The 19,043-nt window shown below is 38.3% G+C and overlaps 1 protein-coding gene across 1 annotated transcript in view; it reads left to right on the top strand.

Moving 5' to 3' along the window:
* Positions 1–1,018: 1,018 nt before the first annotated feature.
* PTPRR (protein tyrosine phosphatase receptor type R) overlaps positions 1,019–19,043 on the top strand; it is an 83,383-nt gene continuing 65,358 nt past the window's right edge. The window contains exons 1-3 of the mRNA XM_029086722.1: positions 1,019–1,166; positions 15,806–15,927; positions 18,261–18,269. Of these exons, the coding sequence (XP_028942555.1) occupies positions 1,019–1,166; positions 15,806–15,927; positions 18,261–18,269 (279 nt within the window). The remainder of the gene's footprint in view (positions 1,167–15,805; positions 15,928–18,260; positions 18,270–19,043) is intronic.

Below are 19,043 nucleotides of genomic sequence, written 5' to 3'. Positions count from 1 at the left end.
AGGAATAACGATCCCTTTCATTCACAGCCATAGTCTTTCCAGTTCAGCGGAAACCTAGAGCTATTGCCTGAATCAAACCTCTGCCACTACCAAAGGCACCTGCACTTTTCATCCAGCTCCAGCTTCCTTCAGGCTCAACAGAAACCTGGAGGACTTGCTCATTTACAGTGTATAGTCTCTGTAAGGTGTAAGGCCAGGAGCTAACCTGAGAAACACAGTTTTTCTCATTTTGATGACATAGAAGCCAGTACAGTCCTGTAGGCATAGACCTAGCTCTTAGTCTTTCTATGTTACAAGACAGGAGAGCTTTTTCTGGCATAGATTTTCACTTCAGTATTCAGAGTTACACATTTATGGACTATATGTAAAAGCTCTGGACCAGGGACTATGAAGTACCCATTAGTTGTAGGCAGGTGAAACAGGATCCAAAGTAAAACAGTCCATTAAAGCCCTGAGTAGCCATTGAACACCTTACCCTCTTCAGTGTACATCTTCACAGAGTAGCAAAAACAGTAAATGGTGTTCCTAAGGCCTACCTCACTTCTAGTTCATTTCTCTATGCACACTCTGCATTTTTACATTGCTCTGTAGGAAAACACATTCTGAGATTTCCACAGAGAATGGTTTTTATTAGATTGTGTCTGCTGACCCTAGAAAAAAGTAGGAATTATCATTTAATATGAGGAACTGTGAAGCTTATCCAGCAGAGTCACAGCATAAAAAATGTTTTGTTTACATTATTTTTATACTTTAAAATCATTTATCCTTGGCATGTAATTTAGAAAATAAGGTTTGATGACTGTTGGTAATTACCTGTATTTTCTGTGATCAGCGTGTGTAGTGCTCAAAATTGATGTTGCTAATTAAATAACAGAAACAGGAACTAAGAGTTAATTGCAATCTGTGCTGGTTGCCCCTCAGGTGTTTTGTGTCACCTGGTAAGTCTCAACTCATTAGCAGAAACAAAGTCAATAAGTGTTCGCAGAACTGGAAGCAACTGGAGAGTTACAAAATCACCATGTCCCATAGAAGCTGTGTGCACGTGAATAGGTATGGTCATGGTCATGGTCATGGTCATGGTCATGGTCATGGTCATGGTCATGGTCATGGTCATAGTCGTGCTCCTGATCACCAGCAGGAGCGAGACATTAATGAACTGAAAAGTGGTAAAAAAATGGCAGCCTGCATGTAGTTCTCTCTGTTGATTACCAAGATACAAAATATAATAACTGAATATTACCACCTGTGCTGATATGGCTGTGCAGCTTCCAGTTGGTTCAGAGGTTGAGTAGGGATTGTATTCACATAACCTTAGCCTGCACATTGTCCTCACAGTATCTGTTCACTTGCTTATCAGATATGAACCTTGACTCACTTTCTGAGTCACTCCCTTTAAAAATTTATTTCTTTGCAGGTGAACTACATACACTTTTCCAAGATTTGTATTGTCTTGAGTTTAGCCATATTAAGTACATGATGTTCAGGGGAACTTTGCCTGAATCATCTGCTGCGTCTGTCCTGCCTTATTGTTTATCCTGTGTTCCCTGATTCTGAGCTACTTTCAGTCTTCTGTGTTATCTTCAAGCTCCTCTATGGTTTTGTGTGGCTCAACAGACCTTTAATAAGAATGTTGACTGGCACAGAGCTAGGAGTAACTTTCTGAAAGATGTAATCTGTTCCAGCATATTTACAGGTTTACCTTTCTACTTGCTCTTTCAGCATCCGATGTGATTAGTTTTGGAATAGAATATATACGGTATACATCACATTACTATCACCACTTGATTTCTTAAACCCTCAAAAAATCTCTAGAAATGGTTCCTTCTTTCTTTTCTCTATAATTATGAAAATTTTTCCATCTCAGTGTGTATCCTTATTGATATTTAACAAAAAAGCTTAAGTAGACTTAAGTGTAGTGGCCCTAGATAACCATTGATAGTTTTTCTTCCTTTAGCCATTGCCAGCAGTTCATGTAGACTTTTTTTCTTCAATATAGTGTTTACATGGTTACCTAAAGGGATAAAAATTAGCTTTCTTCACAGAAACATAATTTCTATTATTCTATTTCTAGTCTTTTCACAAGCTTTGCAGTTTCTACATGAGGAAGCGCTTTGGGTTTTCATAAATTGGAAATGTCTAGATGTCAGCACTCTCTGGATTTGAAAGCAGTGCAGCAGGCGTTCCTAGAAGGCCAGAGCATATTTGTAGCTCACAAAGTATTTCTCTGTCTCTCCTAAAGGGGCTTTTTAATTGTGGCCCTACTCAGCAGAACCATTTACAAGTTGGAGATGTCATGGACCGACCAGCTTTTCCAGATCTGTGGGATATGTGAGAAAAGAGCCTTAAGCTGGGGATGCTGTCATGGTCACTGTTACCAGAATTCAAAGCAGCCCACAACTGGGTTTGCACTGTGGGTAGATGGGCAGCCCCAGCCTGAGGTCATGTTCATTATGAGGCTCTTTAGGAAACCCTGATTTACAACCTTTTTATGGAGAGGGAACTCATACCCAGAGAGACAAAATTAATGGCACCACAGAAGTGCAAATATCACTAATGGTGTGAAATTATCTCATCAAGTTTATTTAATGAAATTTGAATGTTGGAGGAAAAGATGAGTGTAGAATTCCCACTGGGGAAGCAAACTGCATTGATAACATTAAATCTGAATTCGCAGTTGTCTTTCTCCTTTTTCAAGTTTCTAAGCTAGTCTATTATTGCTTCTTAGTACCAGCTATCATCTACCTTTCCATTAAAGTCTAACTTTAAAAGACTGATGAGTCATAAATATGTTTTCAAATTATATTAGGTAAAAAAAGACACCATGCAGCTGACACGACAAAGTTTCCATTTTATTCAGGTTATGCAGATAATTTAAATGCTTGTCTTGTATTTTGCATATTAGTTATGTAATATATTATGATGTCAATTAACTGCAAAAATTGTTCTTAATAAAACAGAATAATAACTTAAAGACTTAATAAACATCTTTAATGGCATATAATACAGGCTTCAAACAGAAAAGAACATACATGTTGAAGTACATAAAAATAATTCAGATTCAATGATCTCTGTAAATGATATATGGGAAGTCTTCTGTTTCTGTACTTTAAAATCTATGAAAATCTTAAAAATCTGGACCATTGTTAGCATTAGAACACTAACATTTTCTGACATAAAATATAAAGAATAAGCCCAAATCCTGAAAAATGAGATAGCAAGGGATGTTGGCCAGAATTCTGTGTTGGGTGTCCAAATCTTCAGTTTTACTTATAATGTTGACATTACATACCTTCTTTATGTTTGTAAGATAAGCGCTTTGCCATGATGCAAATCTGGTTCTTCAGACCTGATGAATACCCTTAATCCTCATTGCTAGATCCTTTGGTGTGCCTGCATGAAAAGGACTCCAAATGTAAGCTGAGAATTATTTTTTATTACTAAAGTGTTCTTTCTTCTTACATCCTTGCTCTGCCTGTCAACCAGCATGACATAAACCCTCACTATGTGTTTGAAATTGTTTAGGAAGAATGCAAGCAATTCTGCATTTAGCAGAGGAGACACCATACAGGACTGTTATACCAGCCTGGCCAAAAAAAGACCTGACCCAGTAAATACGATGTATGCAATAGTAAGGGAAGAAATAAAATTACCATATGAATTACCAAAAGATGTTCATACAAATAACAACAGTCCTGTGCATCACAAACTCATCCTGTTGGTTGGATCAGTGTTGCAGCTGTCTAAAATATCTCTCAGGAAATGCATAACAAGTAATTTATCATGAGCTGCTTCAGTCTTCCAGGGGACTAGTGAGCTCTTGTTGAATGCAGATCCTGCTCTTTGCCTCACTTGCATAATGTAACTTTATGTACCTGTTTGCACAGATCTGTAATGATGATGAAAGCATCCCTTTTGAACAGTCCTGTTCTAGCAGGACACAGGAAGAGCTGCTGCCCACCTGCAGTGTTTTCCAAGGGGAATGCCCCTCAGGAGGTCTGGGACTGCTTATGTACTTGCAGGAATAGCTGGCAATGAATGAATGGGATTTGCTTTCCTTTCAGATGGCTTGTAAACATCCATGACTAAGGCAGTTGAAAATGAGATGTCTAAAGTGGTGCACGTAGATGTGGTCCTGACAGCAGAGGCTGATCAGCTCTCGGAAAAGTAAGAGATACAAGAAAGTTATTGTGAGACAGACACAGGTCTGTTTAATATGGTAGGTTGTGTTGATGAGAGGATGAAATGGATTGTGTGTAGACGCAGACGAATGGTACTGAGTAGGTTTTGTCTAACATGGCAAATATGAAGCATATATTTATGGAGTTACAAAGAATTCTCCCTCATATATTCCTGTATCTGGTGACAAGATGTAGATAAAGACTTGAGGGCAAAAGGTTCTCAGCTATGACATTCAGCTTCACGGATTTTATTTCTCTCCTTTCTTGCAGTACCAATTTCTGGAAAAATCATAACTGAAAAAAAACCACATTTTGAAAACCTTTTTGCTATAATGACAGAGAATATTAAAGAATTTTACCTTCCTCTTGCTGTTTTCTTTGCAAAATGGATTTCTATCTTATCACGGCTAGATGGAACAAGACCTCATAAATAATAGATCATTGATATATTTTCTCAAAATAAGCTGGAAATCAGTTGCTCCCATTAGATGTTGTGTATAAAAAACAATAGCTGCAGTCTCCAATGAAATTCCTGTCTTTCTCTGCATGGTACTGTCAAAAAACCTATAACATCTAAATATACAAATTTAATTCATGTTCCTTCACTTTTCCTGAGACTTTGTGGCTTTTTGTTTTGTTTTGCTTTTACACTTCTGAACTTGTTTGAGTAGACACACTTGCACTGATAAATTTAAGTTTTGGATTTTTTATAAATGTAATTTAACTAACTTTTAGCTGTATGGCAACTGAGACAGAAGGCATATAGCCTTTTATTAACAGGCATAGATGCTGTCACTTTGTCTTTTTTCTGGGAAATGAGGTAGATGTCCTGGGTTTTTTATTAAGTCTAATAAGGGCTTTATCAAGCCCGCTTGCCATCATTTGCAGGACTTGTGGGTATAACACAGATAATGCTCTGGACTGGAGCCATACACTCAGTTTCTGAGAAGCTGAGTATTCTACTCAGGTGTCTCTTCCTGCTGGCACAAAGCAGCAGCCACAGAACTGCCAGGAATCTCCCAGGTTTCTGGAGAGCAGGAAAGAGGCAGGAAGCGTGCATAAAGGTGCATTCGCTAAGTTCCTACAGAGGAATACTACCTCCCACTGTTGGTGGTCACTTGGGAAAATCTGGAAGATTATTTCTTGCATGCTTAAAGAATATTGTTAAAAAATAAGAAAGAAAAGAAAAAAAAAGGAAAAAGAAACCTCACACACCAACTTTGCAATTGCTATTTCTTGCTGAAAGGATTGCGAATTATTTTGCTTTTGTGTATGTGTGAGCATGATAGAACCACATGCAAACAATTTTTAATATTATCTTTTAATGGTTATCCATTCTGAGTATGAAAGGGAAAAAAATGCATTTTTCTCATTCTAAACAACTCAGAAAACTTGTCCTATATTAGGACTTTTGGGACACCGTATATGTATCGCATTCCCACAGCCAGAAATACAAATCTTGAGCTGCCAGTCTAAAAACCAATATTGTTATTAGCATTAACAGGAATCACTGAGGTAAAACTCTCCTTAAATCTCTGAAAGCTTGATGTTAGTGTTTTCCCTTAAGCCATGCCTTCTCTTTTCAGTACTGGACAGAAGGGGAAAATCCTTTGTCTGCCCAGCTGAGAAAGGGAATTTGTACCTTACAGCCTCCAAAATCTGTTCAGTATTATCAGCTTCGGGAGTTCAAAGATCCTGGGACAATTGCCAAAATCATGTGATTATCTTTTCACCTGCTTTCTCATTCCTGAGCTTATGGAATTCACACACAATCATTAATGGTTTTACTTGTGTGAATCCATGACAGGATAAAACCCAAAGTAGTGCAAGTTTTGTCTTAAGAAAAACCACAGATCTCCAAGGGTGTTGCTTGATTTTGCTTAACTTTCTTTCAGGTTCATAGTAGTTAAGGGAACTTAAGGCAGAAATTACAAGGGTGCCTTGTATTGTCTGCACTCCATTCATGTGGATTTGGAGTGCTAAAGTAGGAAGGGGAAAATCAGTTTTACAGGTTTTATTCCAATAATTTGTGTTTATGGTGACGATAATGGCTATAAACAAACTTTAGTGGGCTAAAAGGTTGAAAGCAGATAAAAACCCAGAACATACTGGTGAGTTGTGTCACACTAAAGAGCCCCTGTTGTTAGACAATTGTTTCCTGAAAACAGGATCCTGATCTCTCAAGAGCTGAGGTGTAAGAATAGTTAGAACAGTTTCTTACTTTGAAAGTCTTAGCTGTGGTGGACAAATAATCCAGACTGTCCTGGCACATGAGCTGTATTCAGAAATCACACAAGAGCAGTCTTTTGTGTAAATATCTCAATTCTAGTTGAGCCAGATGTATTTTAAGACTTTTTTTTTTTCAAGATGTATTTCAAATTTTCTTCTTCATATGCCCAGGAACCACAGAGAACTATGATTATGTGAAAAAGAGGAAAGCATTTGCCTCTTTCTATGATGTTCCCACTGTGCGTGTTTAGGCAGATTTTGCTCATTCGAAAGTACCATCTGAAAATAAATGCATGAGAAAGCTAGGACGTCAGCAGTACTGAAATCTTACTTTGATTTTCAGAGCAAAGAGAAAGGTTACTAAGGAGAGTAAATCAGTGGGAGTCTTTTGGCCACAACAGTTCCTGAAATATGTGGAAGTTGCTGTATTGTCTTAGATTTCTAGTTTTGTTCTTCAGTAGTTTGTAAGGTTACATACATATATATGTCTGCAACATACTAAATTATAATTCTGAAGATAAAAAGAAAAGGATGATTTTGGGGTAGTTTTTTATGTCTGTCATTTTTCTGGATGTCATTTTGTTGTATTGAGGACCATTTTACAAAGTTGTAATGGGAATTTAAGCTTCAGTAACTAAGAATAGTTTGAAACATAAAACTAGCAGAAATTAGGGTTTTACAAAAGGAGCAAGGAGAAACAATACTGGTTCTCTGGAATTTTGAGCTTTACCCTGGCTCTACCTAGAGATTTAATAATTGGACAGAAAAAACAAATGTATTATAAAGTGCTGTACTGAACAGGCTCAAAAGACTCTGTTTGCTCTGAGGATTACAGCTGGCTTTGGGATGATGAAATAGGATGTGACTAGTACAATCATGCTGTGCATGAAAGTTGTACGGGACATAATAGCACCATGCATTTCTTTTTTAATGGAAGGAATCCTTTTTTTGCTAATATTGAATAAGGACAGATAGGGCAATTTTATGGAGCTCATTATACATGCCTCTCAAAGAACAAAAAGGTTGAAACAGTGTTCAGCCAAGCTCTCCCAGTTCTCCTTGTGTTTACACCTCTCTGTATTGTCTTGTGCTTTTCCATCATCTTGTCCTTTTCAACTGCCATAAAGGAGGAGGGCAGGGAGAGATGGATGGAGGAAGTAAAAAGCCAAGAAAACTATCAGAGCTTTGAAATTAGCTTCAGCTGTTATTCATGCAATTTATGTAATTTCAACAGAAAACTGAAATAATTTGTAATGGAGTAAATCCCAGTCCTTGAAGAAATGCAGCACCAAATTTAAAAAAGACAGGAATTAACTTTTGGGGGCAATGTTAAAATTATCCGTGAAACAAGTTGAAAAGTTCCATCCTAAGTATCTGCCCCCAAATCTTGATAAAACATATAAAATCCTATGAAACAGTCACATACTATTGTCCCCATTTTATAGACATAGATAGAACTGAGGAAGATTAACAGAGGCAGACTTTCTAAGGCTAGAAGCAAAGCAAAACTTTGGCCTCTCATCCCTGCTAGTAGTCAATTTCTAGTAATTGCAAATGCTCCCAGCTTAGTACTCTTTAAAACAGATGTAGTATCATTGTGACCAATTTTTAAAAAATAAATAATATATTTCCACACACAGGAGATAACTGTCTCCTTCCATCACTAAGTACTTAAGTTCCACCGGGTGGTGAAGCAGAAAGTCCCTCTGTCCCAAAGGAGCTCTAGAAAAGCAGCCATGAAGACCAACAGAACTACTGCAGCCTCCTGCCCCTCTCCTTCCCCCTTCCAAAAGGCTCCCACAGTACAGAGACCTTCTGGGACTGGTATTATTTAATGTCTTGTGTCCCATGAACAATAGATAACCTTTCCTTCCCTACTCTTACACTCTCAGCAATGACAAGCCTGCATCCCATGGGCACTTCGGATATGGGATTCTGCAACCTTCTGACTTAGAAAAAGTCCCATTAACTTTTCTGGGGTGGGGCTGTGGGATGGTAGTCTCATACAGTCTGTAGTACATAAGGTGTTTGGAAGCTGTACATACTTTCTGACTTCCAAACATATGATGCATGATTAATGCATTAATGATACTATAGGGAAGAGATAAAGGGAAAGGAGAAATAAGTATAATGAGCACTGAGAGTACAGTCTAACCCACACTCTCAGACTGTCACCCCACTAACTACATCACATTGTGGTACAGAAATGACCCACGCGACTCAGAAGCCTGAAATAACCTACCTTCTGAGATTTCCTTCAGAAGAAAGATAGAAGACTATTCTGTGTGTTCTCATTAGACCTGATCAGTAAATCCACATTACCTTGTGACACAATGGTATCAAATAACACTGAGAGAAAGCTGACCCTTTTCTCTGCTAGGAGACTGCAGGCCCAGAGATTAATGCAAAATATAGAACTGATAGAAATCAAAGCGTGCCTCTTGAAGAAAGGCATTAGCAAACCTTATCCTTAATAGGCTGAATGCATTCTTGCACACTTTACTCATCCATGAAGGTCGTAGTCTTTCTATAGCTAAGTGACTCACTGCCCAAGTGCATGTAGAAGCTCTGTGAGGAAATCTTGGACAAAAGCCACACCTCACAGATGGAGCGTTTCTCACTCTTGTGTTGGTGCTTCCTACAGAAGTGGTTAAAACAGCCCCAAATCAGCTGATCTCATTTGAGAAATTTGTTTCTCTCCCTGAAAAAAAGAGGTGTAAAACTGTCACACAGCTGAGACAAACCAGTTTAGTCATATCACCCACCCACCTCCAGAGTAGCTCTACCAGTCTGCGTTGTGGATGCCAGCAGAGTGCCCTGGCCTCACCTCAGCACCTGGTTTGGCATCTTTGTCCTCTGTGATGCAGCAGTCTCTAGGAACGTCCTCAGTTGGTACCTACATGTGCAGACAGAGCTTGTATGAAATCCAGTATCTAGTCCAGGATGATGGCCAGCACTCAAAGGTTTCAATATCAGACTGAGAAACTTATCCTTTTATTGCACTAGGCTTCATCTTGGTTTCTGATAATTCAAGGTTTGGTGTCAACTGTATGACAGGGTTTGTAGTAACTCTTCTGCATGCTTTTCAGGCACATTAGTGATTTTCAGTATCCATTTAAGCATCCAGCCCTTTTTCTCCATCTTGTTCAATTTTTGGCCTCAGCAACCTCCTGTGGTAAAAAGGTCTGTGGATTAATTGCAGTGTGTGAGGGACTGCTTCCTTTTATGAATTTTGGTTTTCTTATATTTTAATGAACATTCACTTGAAAATCAAGGAGGGAGACCATACGGTGGTCTTAACTTATTAGATTAACCCTCCAGTTCCAATTAGTGTTACATCTGTCTGATTTCTTTCAGAGATCATAACATGCATTAATATTTAAATATGTATGCTTTCATGAAAAATTGATCAAGAGCCAAAATTGTTCTTTAATGCTATATGAGAAATGCATAAATACAGGAAATATTAGACTTACTTTAAATAAAGATTTTCTATAAATGATGTGAGGTTTTTTCCTCTAGCAAAAGGATTGAAGTTGTACAATGTCACATCTTGAAAAGCAGCATCCAAATACACAATACTTCCCTAGACTAATTAGGACTGAAGCAATCAAAGTATCCCATTCCTGTCACTTTTTCTTAATGTTTATACAAAACCAATTTAGACTTCTTTTCTAATCACCCAAATATTCATTGGATAAGCACACTTAAATTTTCACAGGCTACATGTGAAATTTGGAACTGTTTGTCAGATTTGCATATTCTGTGGCCCTGGTGTCTCCTCATTAGAAAATGGGTGACTTAAACAGAAGCATGTTCCAGGTCCAGAGCACTTCTAAATGCTTTTCACTAGTTCTTTTAAATTCAAACATATGCCTGTAATTTTTCTACTATTTCAAGTGATTTTCAGTATACTTTTGTAGAATAGCCAAGGCTCCTCACAATTTTTCAGTAATCTCTCTCTGACCTTAGAAGTATATACGTCCCAAGATTTATATTTCTAGTCACATAAAGTTTTACTAGAAATATATTATGTATGAAAGTTTGAGTAGGTCACTGCTAATACACAGAAGCATAAACTCCTTTAATTAATCACCAAGAATAATTGATTTTATACTCAGGAGAATTTTATCTTAGTTTACAGACATAATTCAAAGTTTAATGTGGACATCATAGAAGGGCACATTTCTGCTCTTGAAGACAACAGTGTTGTAAATGGAGAGGTAAATGAGAGAGGAGGGAATGCCACCTCAGCCATTGGTTTGGCTTGGGGAAAAGTGCCTTTGGAGGCTGGTCTTGGCAAAATGCTTTGTTCTTACTGCATAATTCTGACCTGCATCAGAAGCTGAGGACACGCTGGTTCCCTTGCGATTCATGGCCTATATGAGATGCTAAACCTTCTGTGAGCGTGACACACAGAAGATTATAAAAGCCAAAATCTTCTGTGCATGTGTATTAGGCCACCTGAGCCAGCCAAAGGGGCTAACATGACAATCAGTGCATCTGGAAGGCAAATCTAATATGTTTTAGGAGAAGAAAAGATAAAATGCAGGTATTTTCACAGTTTGATGACAGATTTTTTGTAGTACTCTACCCAAACTGTACAAATACAGCTCCAACACTTTCACCTTTGCTCCTGATAAATCTTTTTTCAGTTGTACAGCTGAGGCTGTCTGATGAGGGTGGCAAGATGAAACACGGTGACACTAATTAACTGTAGACACTGTCACTATGCAGGCAGCAGAGCAGGGTGCTCACATGGAGGCACTCACAGCCTGGCCACAGTCCAGTATTTGCTTTAATACGAAAACCAATTTCTAGCACTTTTGGTGACTTTCTTATAAATAAATAAGAGGAGCACAGGCAGGTAAGACAAATCTTTTCTGAGTTTTCTCTTTTGTTTGGCCTAAGCAAACAGAGTCATTATTTTTATTTTTGTTTTTAACATTGTCTGCCTTTGATTTTAGCACAAAATAGAACTTACTATCCAGTGGCCCTTAAATATGAAAAATTCCTAGTATGGTAGAATTTGTTGATTTACTTTTAATCTTTGTTCATAAAAATATTGTGAAGACTTCTACTTTAACCTTTAACCTTCTTCATCCTTGATTATTTTTCTTCCTGTATATTTAGGTTAGCTGGATATTGGAGAAAACACCTGTGGTGGTAGAGTCAGGAGGAGTTTAGAGAGAAGTAACCAGGGTATAGAAGAGGAATGGTGTATTTGAGGCTCATTGCAGAAAGGGTATCACTGATGATAAGGAAAGGATAAGAAAGGGAGGCATCTCTGAATTTTTCTTGAGAAGCAGAACTTGACAAATTATAATTTATTATCATATCTAAAAATACAATTTCAGAGATTGTGTTATACATTCATCCCTTTCATGTTAGTCTTTTTTTTTTTTTTTAACATGAAAATCTTTATTAAAAAGCCCATGTAGGATCTCAGTTGTGAATAGTCTTTGGTGGTTTTTTGTGCTGAGTTTCCTTTTCTGGAACTCAGACTTCCAAAGTCTACAAGCAGAAAACTCCTTCCCTTCAAACTACCTGTTTTGCTTGGATCAGATAAACCTAGAGACTGTCGCTACAGCTGCAATATCCAGGTCGGTAATTGCTCAGGGAAATGAGTCGTCCAGGGTGTTCGGCTTGAGGCTCAACAAGTCACTATTGCCAAGAGCAGTAGCGGATTCAAAATTGTAAACTCCTTGGGGAGTAGGTTGCAATCCATGATAAACACTGCAGATGAGCAAAGGGTAAATGATTAGTGCTGTCTAACTGGGATGGTTCAGCTCTTTCTTTTCCAAAGCCAAAGGAGCAACTAGAAGAACACAGTAAGACAGAACTTGTGTATCTGTGCTAATGCTTTATGTTATTTATGTCTATGGATTTACTTTACCAGGGTTAATTTCATGTTTTATTGCAGGGGATGTTAGAATACATAATGATTTTGTCTCTGTAATTGTAACTTGTAAATGGCTGGACAGGTTTCCATTCTAGGAATGATACTCTCAATGATAGTTTATATTGTTTGTCTAATGTGCAAGTATTGTTGCATTTGTAGTTCATTCATTATCAATTTTCTATCCTAATCTCTTACTTTTGTGGACTATAGTCAACACACTATCTAGGCATGCCATCATAATGGCACATGAATATTAAAATATTAAAATTTTAAACATTTTTTAGAAATTTTCTACTGATATGAGTAGTTAGGACTTTATTTTTTCTTTCTCTTCTCTGTCTTTATTTTTCTTTTCTTTTTTTCTTTCTCTGACTAACTTTTCTCAACAAAAATTGTCATAGTAGGAATTTGCAGAAAGGTAGTTTTGTACCAGACCTTCAGAACAGGCTTAGATTTCAGTCACTTTCAGGAGGACACATGCCAGAATTGAGAATATAATACCTCCAAGTGTTGCCTTCATCCCAGATCTTGATAGTGTCAGTACGGGTTATTGTATGATAACACTCATGTAACTGAGGAGACCTATTGCCTTTTACTACTGAGTAGGCATAAATAAAAAGGCCTGGATCTTGTCAGGAGCAGCTTAGGAAAAGAGTGTAATCTTGCCCTGTTCCTATCATTTTCCAAAAGCACCCAGAGTTGGCCACAGGGTACCGAACTTGATGTATCTCCTGTCTGGTCGACTCCTGCTTTATGCTTTTATGAATCCAGTACAAGCACGGAGGTAATAGAGAGCACAAAGCACGTTTGTGATATGCTGCTCACTCTAAAACAGGTCCTCTTGGGGTCCCCTTGAGCATTTCTATACGTTATCTTTCACTGATCAAGTCAGAAATCCCATTCCTAAAGTGGCAGATTCTGGATTGCTAACTTTCCTCTTGATAGGAAGAGGCAAATGTACTCTCTGGTGCTGCCTGATGTAGAAAAAGGCAGCCTATGTAACTCTTACTTAATTTTTGCTACAATTGCCAAGGAACTAAGCTTCACACTAACACCAGCGACTGAGAAGCAGATCCCTTCAATGGACAGCAAGGCAAGGTTCTTATAAAAAATGTGAGCTTTTTCTTCCTCAGATATTTCTTGGGGTTTTTTGGATGAACAGTCACAAAAAATATTGCTAAACAAGAAGCCCCCTGAGATGAGGCTTAAGGACAATTTTTTTCCCACCCACTTAGGAGGTTTCCTAAAAGGGTCCTGAAATCTCCAGCTGCAAGGCTAGACTGACAGAGCAAGTGCTGTGGACTTCAGGCTTCCTCCAGAACCACAAAGGACAATACAGCTGTTAGAGACAGACACACACACGCACTGTGCAGCCTTTTATGACTATTTGTTATAGGACATGGTGGACCAAATTCAGACCAGGTAGAATGAAATGTGACTCTCCTGAAGCTAATGGAGTTTCACCATGTTTTATTGTCCCTGGATAGGATGAACCACAATCCCAGCATACTAAACCTATAAGAATTTATTACCTCCTTATAGGCTCTTTAGGATCTTCTATTTCATCTGAAGTTAGATATTTTTCTGGCTGTTTCATTTCTGTGTCTTTATTAGTGAGCTCTTAACACACTATTTAACAACATCTCTGTTAATGTGATCTGATCCCTGGCTCAAGTAAGTTTAAGTGAATGTATTTTGATTTTATGCCTGATAATTTTGCTCAGTAATGACAGTTAGCATTATCCCCATAACTCAGGGTCAGTGACTTAGACAAGCAGTTTCACACTCTTTATACCATCCTGATGGATTTCTAGGGACCCTCACGACAGACTTCCTATTTCAGCAACAACTCCGTTTCTCATTTACCCAGGATCCCCAGGCCAGGCTGTCGACTTTCAGTGTAGTGGTGGCTTAACAGCTCCAAAGCAATTCTCGTCTGGTGTATCGCTCAGATGCTCTGTGGACAGAGCAAGCCAGTCTGGGGAACAGAAACAATGATGCTCAGATCTGTTAGGTCTCCATATGTTCCCTCTCAAGACATTTATCTGGTTCAGTGGCAAAGCTGGAACAGTTTTGTAACCACTCAGGATGTCTGTCTAATTGAAGAAGCAAAAATAAGAAGATTTTGCACTTTGAAAATGCCATGGTAGAAAGGGTCATTTAAATTGAAGAATCCTGTAATACTTCCAGCTAAATTAAAGCTCAGCTGTATGATAAGACCAGATCTCAGTTAATGCATCAAGACCTGAAAGTGTAAAAAATGAGAAAAAATAGTGTTAAAAAAGGAGAAAATGGGGAGGGGAAAATGAAAAACTCAGTACTGATGGAAAAATCAAACTGACTGTAGAAAAGGAAAGCAAATATTTTATGGTTTTACATCGTAGCTTATAAATACTTACTGATAAATAAAGAATAACCGTCAAAGTGTATGATGCTGTTTTTCTTTGAGAAAAAATTTGCCTTTCTTTCTAGGTCATAACCATATTCCCAGTATGATGTCTGACCCACAGATATTTAATTCTCTTTATGCAGCTCTGGTTAGGAAGGAAGAATACTTAATTGGATCAGCAAGCTGGCCTATGACTCTAAATAGGAAGTTTAAAATAAAAAAAAATTTCAGCTCAAGTCAACTGGTTCAGTCAGAACTTACTAACTTCCTAAGTCAGAAGTTGCCAGAAACATTGGAAGCCTTCTGGGACCATCTGATAGACTCCTCTTCCCTCTCTTCTCTACTACATATTGTCTGCAAAGGAGATACGGAAGCGAAGAAAGGGACCCCAAAGTACCACATGGAAGTATTGGCCACCAGGCGTCACATGAAGACCCCATATCTGGGTCTTCTCGGAAACAGAAGATTTGGACCTAAATTATTTGCTGGGTAAAATTCCACTCACTTCAGAGGAAGCATTTGAACTTGAGGAAACATTTACATTTCATTATGATTCCAACAGAGAAAGAAAATGCTTCAGTGATATAGTTGGTCTCTGCTGAGAATTATAGCATTCTCTGACTCACATGAGGAAGTTTTAGGAAATTCAAGCACGTGGAATGTATCCAGAATGTTTCTTTTTTGATCTCAGAAACCACTAATCAAAATTAAAATTGTATAATTTCACTATGTCTGACTCATTCTTCACCTGCAGGGAGAAAAGCCAGTCTTCATTGTGTAAATCCAACATCTCATTCTTTAAAGGTGAATTGATGTTTAATGCCTGACTTTCATTTTTAATGTAGTAATTGTGTTATCTTGAACACTGTGACTTGTCCAAGGAATTTAGCCAAAAACCTCTGGAACCTATTTTGAATGTATTTGAGGAAAAGTGGTACTTTGCTAATGAGCAGCATTTAAGATCCTTTAGCCTTATTCCTTATTGCAATGCAAGTAGATTGCACAGATCATGATTCTGGGAAAAAATACAGTTAATGAAGAGTCTCAGAGGTCAGTCTTCTTGAGAACTGAATATGTTGAGCAAGGAGTTATTTTGAACTGCTTTTGTTTTGCAGACACTGCAAATGGATGTAAACAAGCTGAATATCACATTGCTTCGGATATTTCGTCAAGGAGTGGCAGCAGCACTGGGACTGTTACCTCAGCAAGTTCATATCAACAGACTCATTGTAAGTACCAAAGGGCTATGTATAATAAAATGTACGTAGTTATTTTGAATTGTCTTAAATTTATTTTCCTGTCACTATGGAAGTGTAATAAAATAGGACAGAAAAAGACTTTTTTTCTAATATTTTTTTAACTGCACTACTGGAAAATATATCTACATTAAAAAATCATTTAAGTTTTCTTTTGAAAGGAAATCATTCTCATTTACAGTCTAGAGAAAATTTAAAGTCAGATAAATCTCTTTCATGTCCTATTCATAAGCAGATTGCTCATCATCCCTTAGTTTTCATTCCAGTGCAGTTCTACATCTCATTCATTAACAAACACTTATACCTTTTGTTTCTCAAAGGTTGAATATTGCTCAAAAATATATATATGATACTGCCTTTCAAAGGCATCTTCACAATTTATCCCCAGACTTTCCATTAGTAAATTGTCTTCACACAATATTAATATTCATGTTTTGCTATTCAGCTATAACAATCTGTGATCAGAAATGATCTTGTAGACTACAGTATCATATTTGCAGAAGATGACAAATTTGATTCTAGCAACAAAGACTTTTTAAAAGCAATTGCCATTGTATGGCTTTCTGTGTATGGTTAAGAGCATACGTTCTTAATACTGTTGTCTTTTTATGACAGTTTTACCATGAAGCAACAAACCCCAACATCATGTGTGTATTAGTAGTATTCACTTCACGTTGCAGAGAGTTATTTTATTTTATTCTACATGCAGGTTGAATATTAAGGAAGAAAACTGACAAGTTCAGCATAAAAGTATTTCATGCCTTGATAGCTTGATAGGATTGTGTACATCAAAAAGGATTATAATACTCCTTCAAATAATGTCTCTGTGAGAAAGGATCACACAAGAAGTACGGCAGAAAAGATCAATAGGAATGCAATGCAGCCCTTTTCATGTTCACCAGGGGTGTCACTCATTCATGACAAGTGACGCTAAATCTCCTTTGTCCCCTGCATTAACCAGAATGAAAGGTTGAAAGACATATTCAGAGAAAAGCACAATTAAATGATAAATGTTCCAGAGTTTGGGATGTGTATTTCAACATCCTAAGTCACTTGGTAGTTTTCTTACTATGCTCTGTGGAAATTATGTAAGTAAGCAGAACTATGCTGTTTATTTTCCTACTGGCTCCATAGCTTTTCCCTTTCTCCTTTCATTTATGATCTAAGGGAAGAGGTAATGTCATTTGCACCTGCATATAGCTCAAAATACAGTAAGTACTATTAATTTATTAGTCTTCTCAACATTTGTAAAAGTCTGCTATGAGTTAATACTTTAGGATATAAGAAAGTAAGCAAACTTTTGACCTATTTACTCTAAAAATCACAGTCAAAATTCACAAGGAAGAAAAATATATCTTAGGAGACATTATTCCCATTGTATCCTTCTAACACAAGACAGTTCCTCTCATGCAGACTGCTGGCAAGCAAGCAGGGCACATCAAAATTCATCTCGCCTCACTTCAGCCTAGTCTAAGCCACTCATCTAGGCTCCCTGTAAAAGCCATGTAGAGAAGGGTAACTGGAGGAGGAGAGGCATTGAGATCCAGATTATTTTAGGATGGATTAAATCATTCTCTGGAGATGCTAGTCTCTCTCCACTGACTTTGGAGGTAGTTTAGATGAGTGAAGTGAGGTAAGCTGACTCCGCCCCAATTGAGCAGCTCTCAGAAGTGATCAGGAGTCCAGCAGCCGGGATGTGGTTGGGCACAGGGAGTGCAGAGGACCTGCTAGCCTCTTACATATAGCAGCATATAGTGTGCCAGGGAATATTCACTGGGCATTTCCAGTGTCTCCTTAACCATTCCAGTAAATCCTCCTCTCATAAAGGCCTTTTAATGGGCAGAGGGACTCCTAAACAGAAGAGGCATGAAACACTGAGAATGCTGTGTCCCCACCAAGCCTTGCCTTGAGCCCGCCACTACACCCAGAACCAGCCACCTACTCGCATCAGAGACCAAGTAGGACCGCAGCCTCAAATCAGCTTATTCAGCTTGACAAAAGTCTCTGCCTTGAACTGATGCTCCAGGCCTGTAGGTCTGTTTTCACTCCTTATAACCTTGCTGATCTGAGTAGTCTCACTGAAAAATGCCCAGTCACACCAGTAGCCAATGTCCTCATCAATCTTATGGAGCAGATGGCCCAGCAACACATGTGAGAGCACAGAGGGCAGGTTTAGGGTAAACATCTTTGAAAGCATCCCTTTCTGTGCAGCTCTACTTCTGAATGCAAAACTAGGTATTTTAAGAATAGCAAAATATATGTTTTTCTTCACGTCAGTAAAGGTAATGATGCACATTCAGGGTGAGGGGAAGGAGGTGGGGGAAATCAGGATTATCCCAGTTTGAACTGATCTCTCCCATCCCATAATGATGAATAGCAAACAACCAGACCAGTGAGGTTCTTGCTTGTGCAGGCAGCAATGCAGGTAGGAGCTCTATAAATACCTTGTGTGTGTGGACGCCCCCAGATCTGGATTCTAAATCATAGAGTCATATGATTTATGACTCTGGACATAGCCCTGGGGAACCCAGGTTCCCACACCCTGTGTGGATATCAGCACTGTCTGGAGTGCTGGTCATTTTGTTGTGCCAGTTTAAGGAGTTGCACTGCAGTCAACTAAAAGGACTTTATACTTTGTTGTGTTATGTGTCTGCAATGTGTTGACACAGGATTAGAAAGCAGTGCCAAAATATCACAGCATTATACTAAGAATTCCTATTTAAGGACCACCTTCTAAAACAAAGCTGCATTTCAGATCAGATTAACTTTCTGCTAAAACCCCTACCGGCACTTTGCCCTTGACCCCATCCCATGGCTCCTCCCCTCACCATGTTACATTGACCTGTCTTGTTTAATGGTACTAGGCTTAGGAAGAGGATACCTTGTCAACAGTGAATGAGGTAAAGCACACATGCCCAGCTATGGTTATTTACATTCTCCTGCCCAGTCAGCTGGGATTTAAGGAGTGAGTCAGGGAATAGGTATACGCTTCTCACAGAGCATGTTGCAGCCTTTGTATTCCATGCTTTTATTTTTGGAATTACAGTTACAATCTGTAGACAACAGAGATTATCTGATGTCAGAGTTTT

Source organism: Antrostomus carolinensis, unplaced genomic scaffold (assembly GCF_000700745.2).
Source record: "Antrostomus carolinensis isolate BGI_N321 unplaced genomic scaffold, ASM70074v2 scaffold19169, whole genome shotgun sequence".
NCBI classification, from domain to species: Eukaryota; Metazoa; Chordata; class Aves; order Caprimulgiformes; family Caprimulgidae; genus Antrostomus; species Antrostomus carolinensis.
Note: the sequence above shows the minus strand (reverse complement) of the source record. Positions and strands in the feature narration are given on the sequence as shown.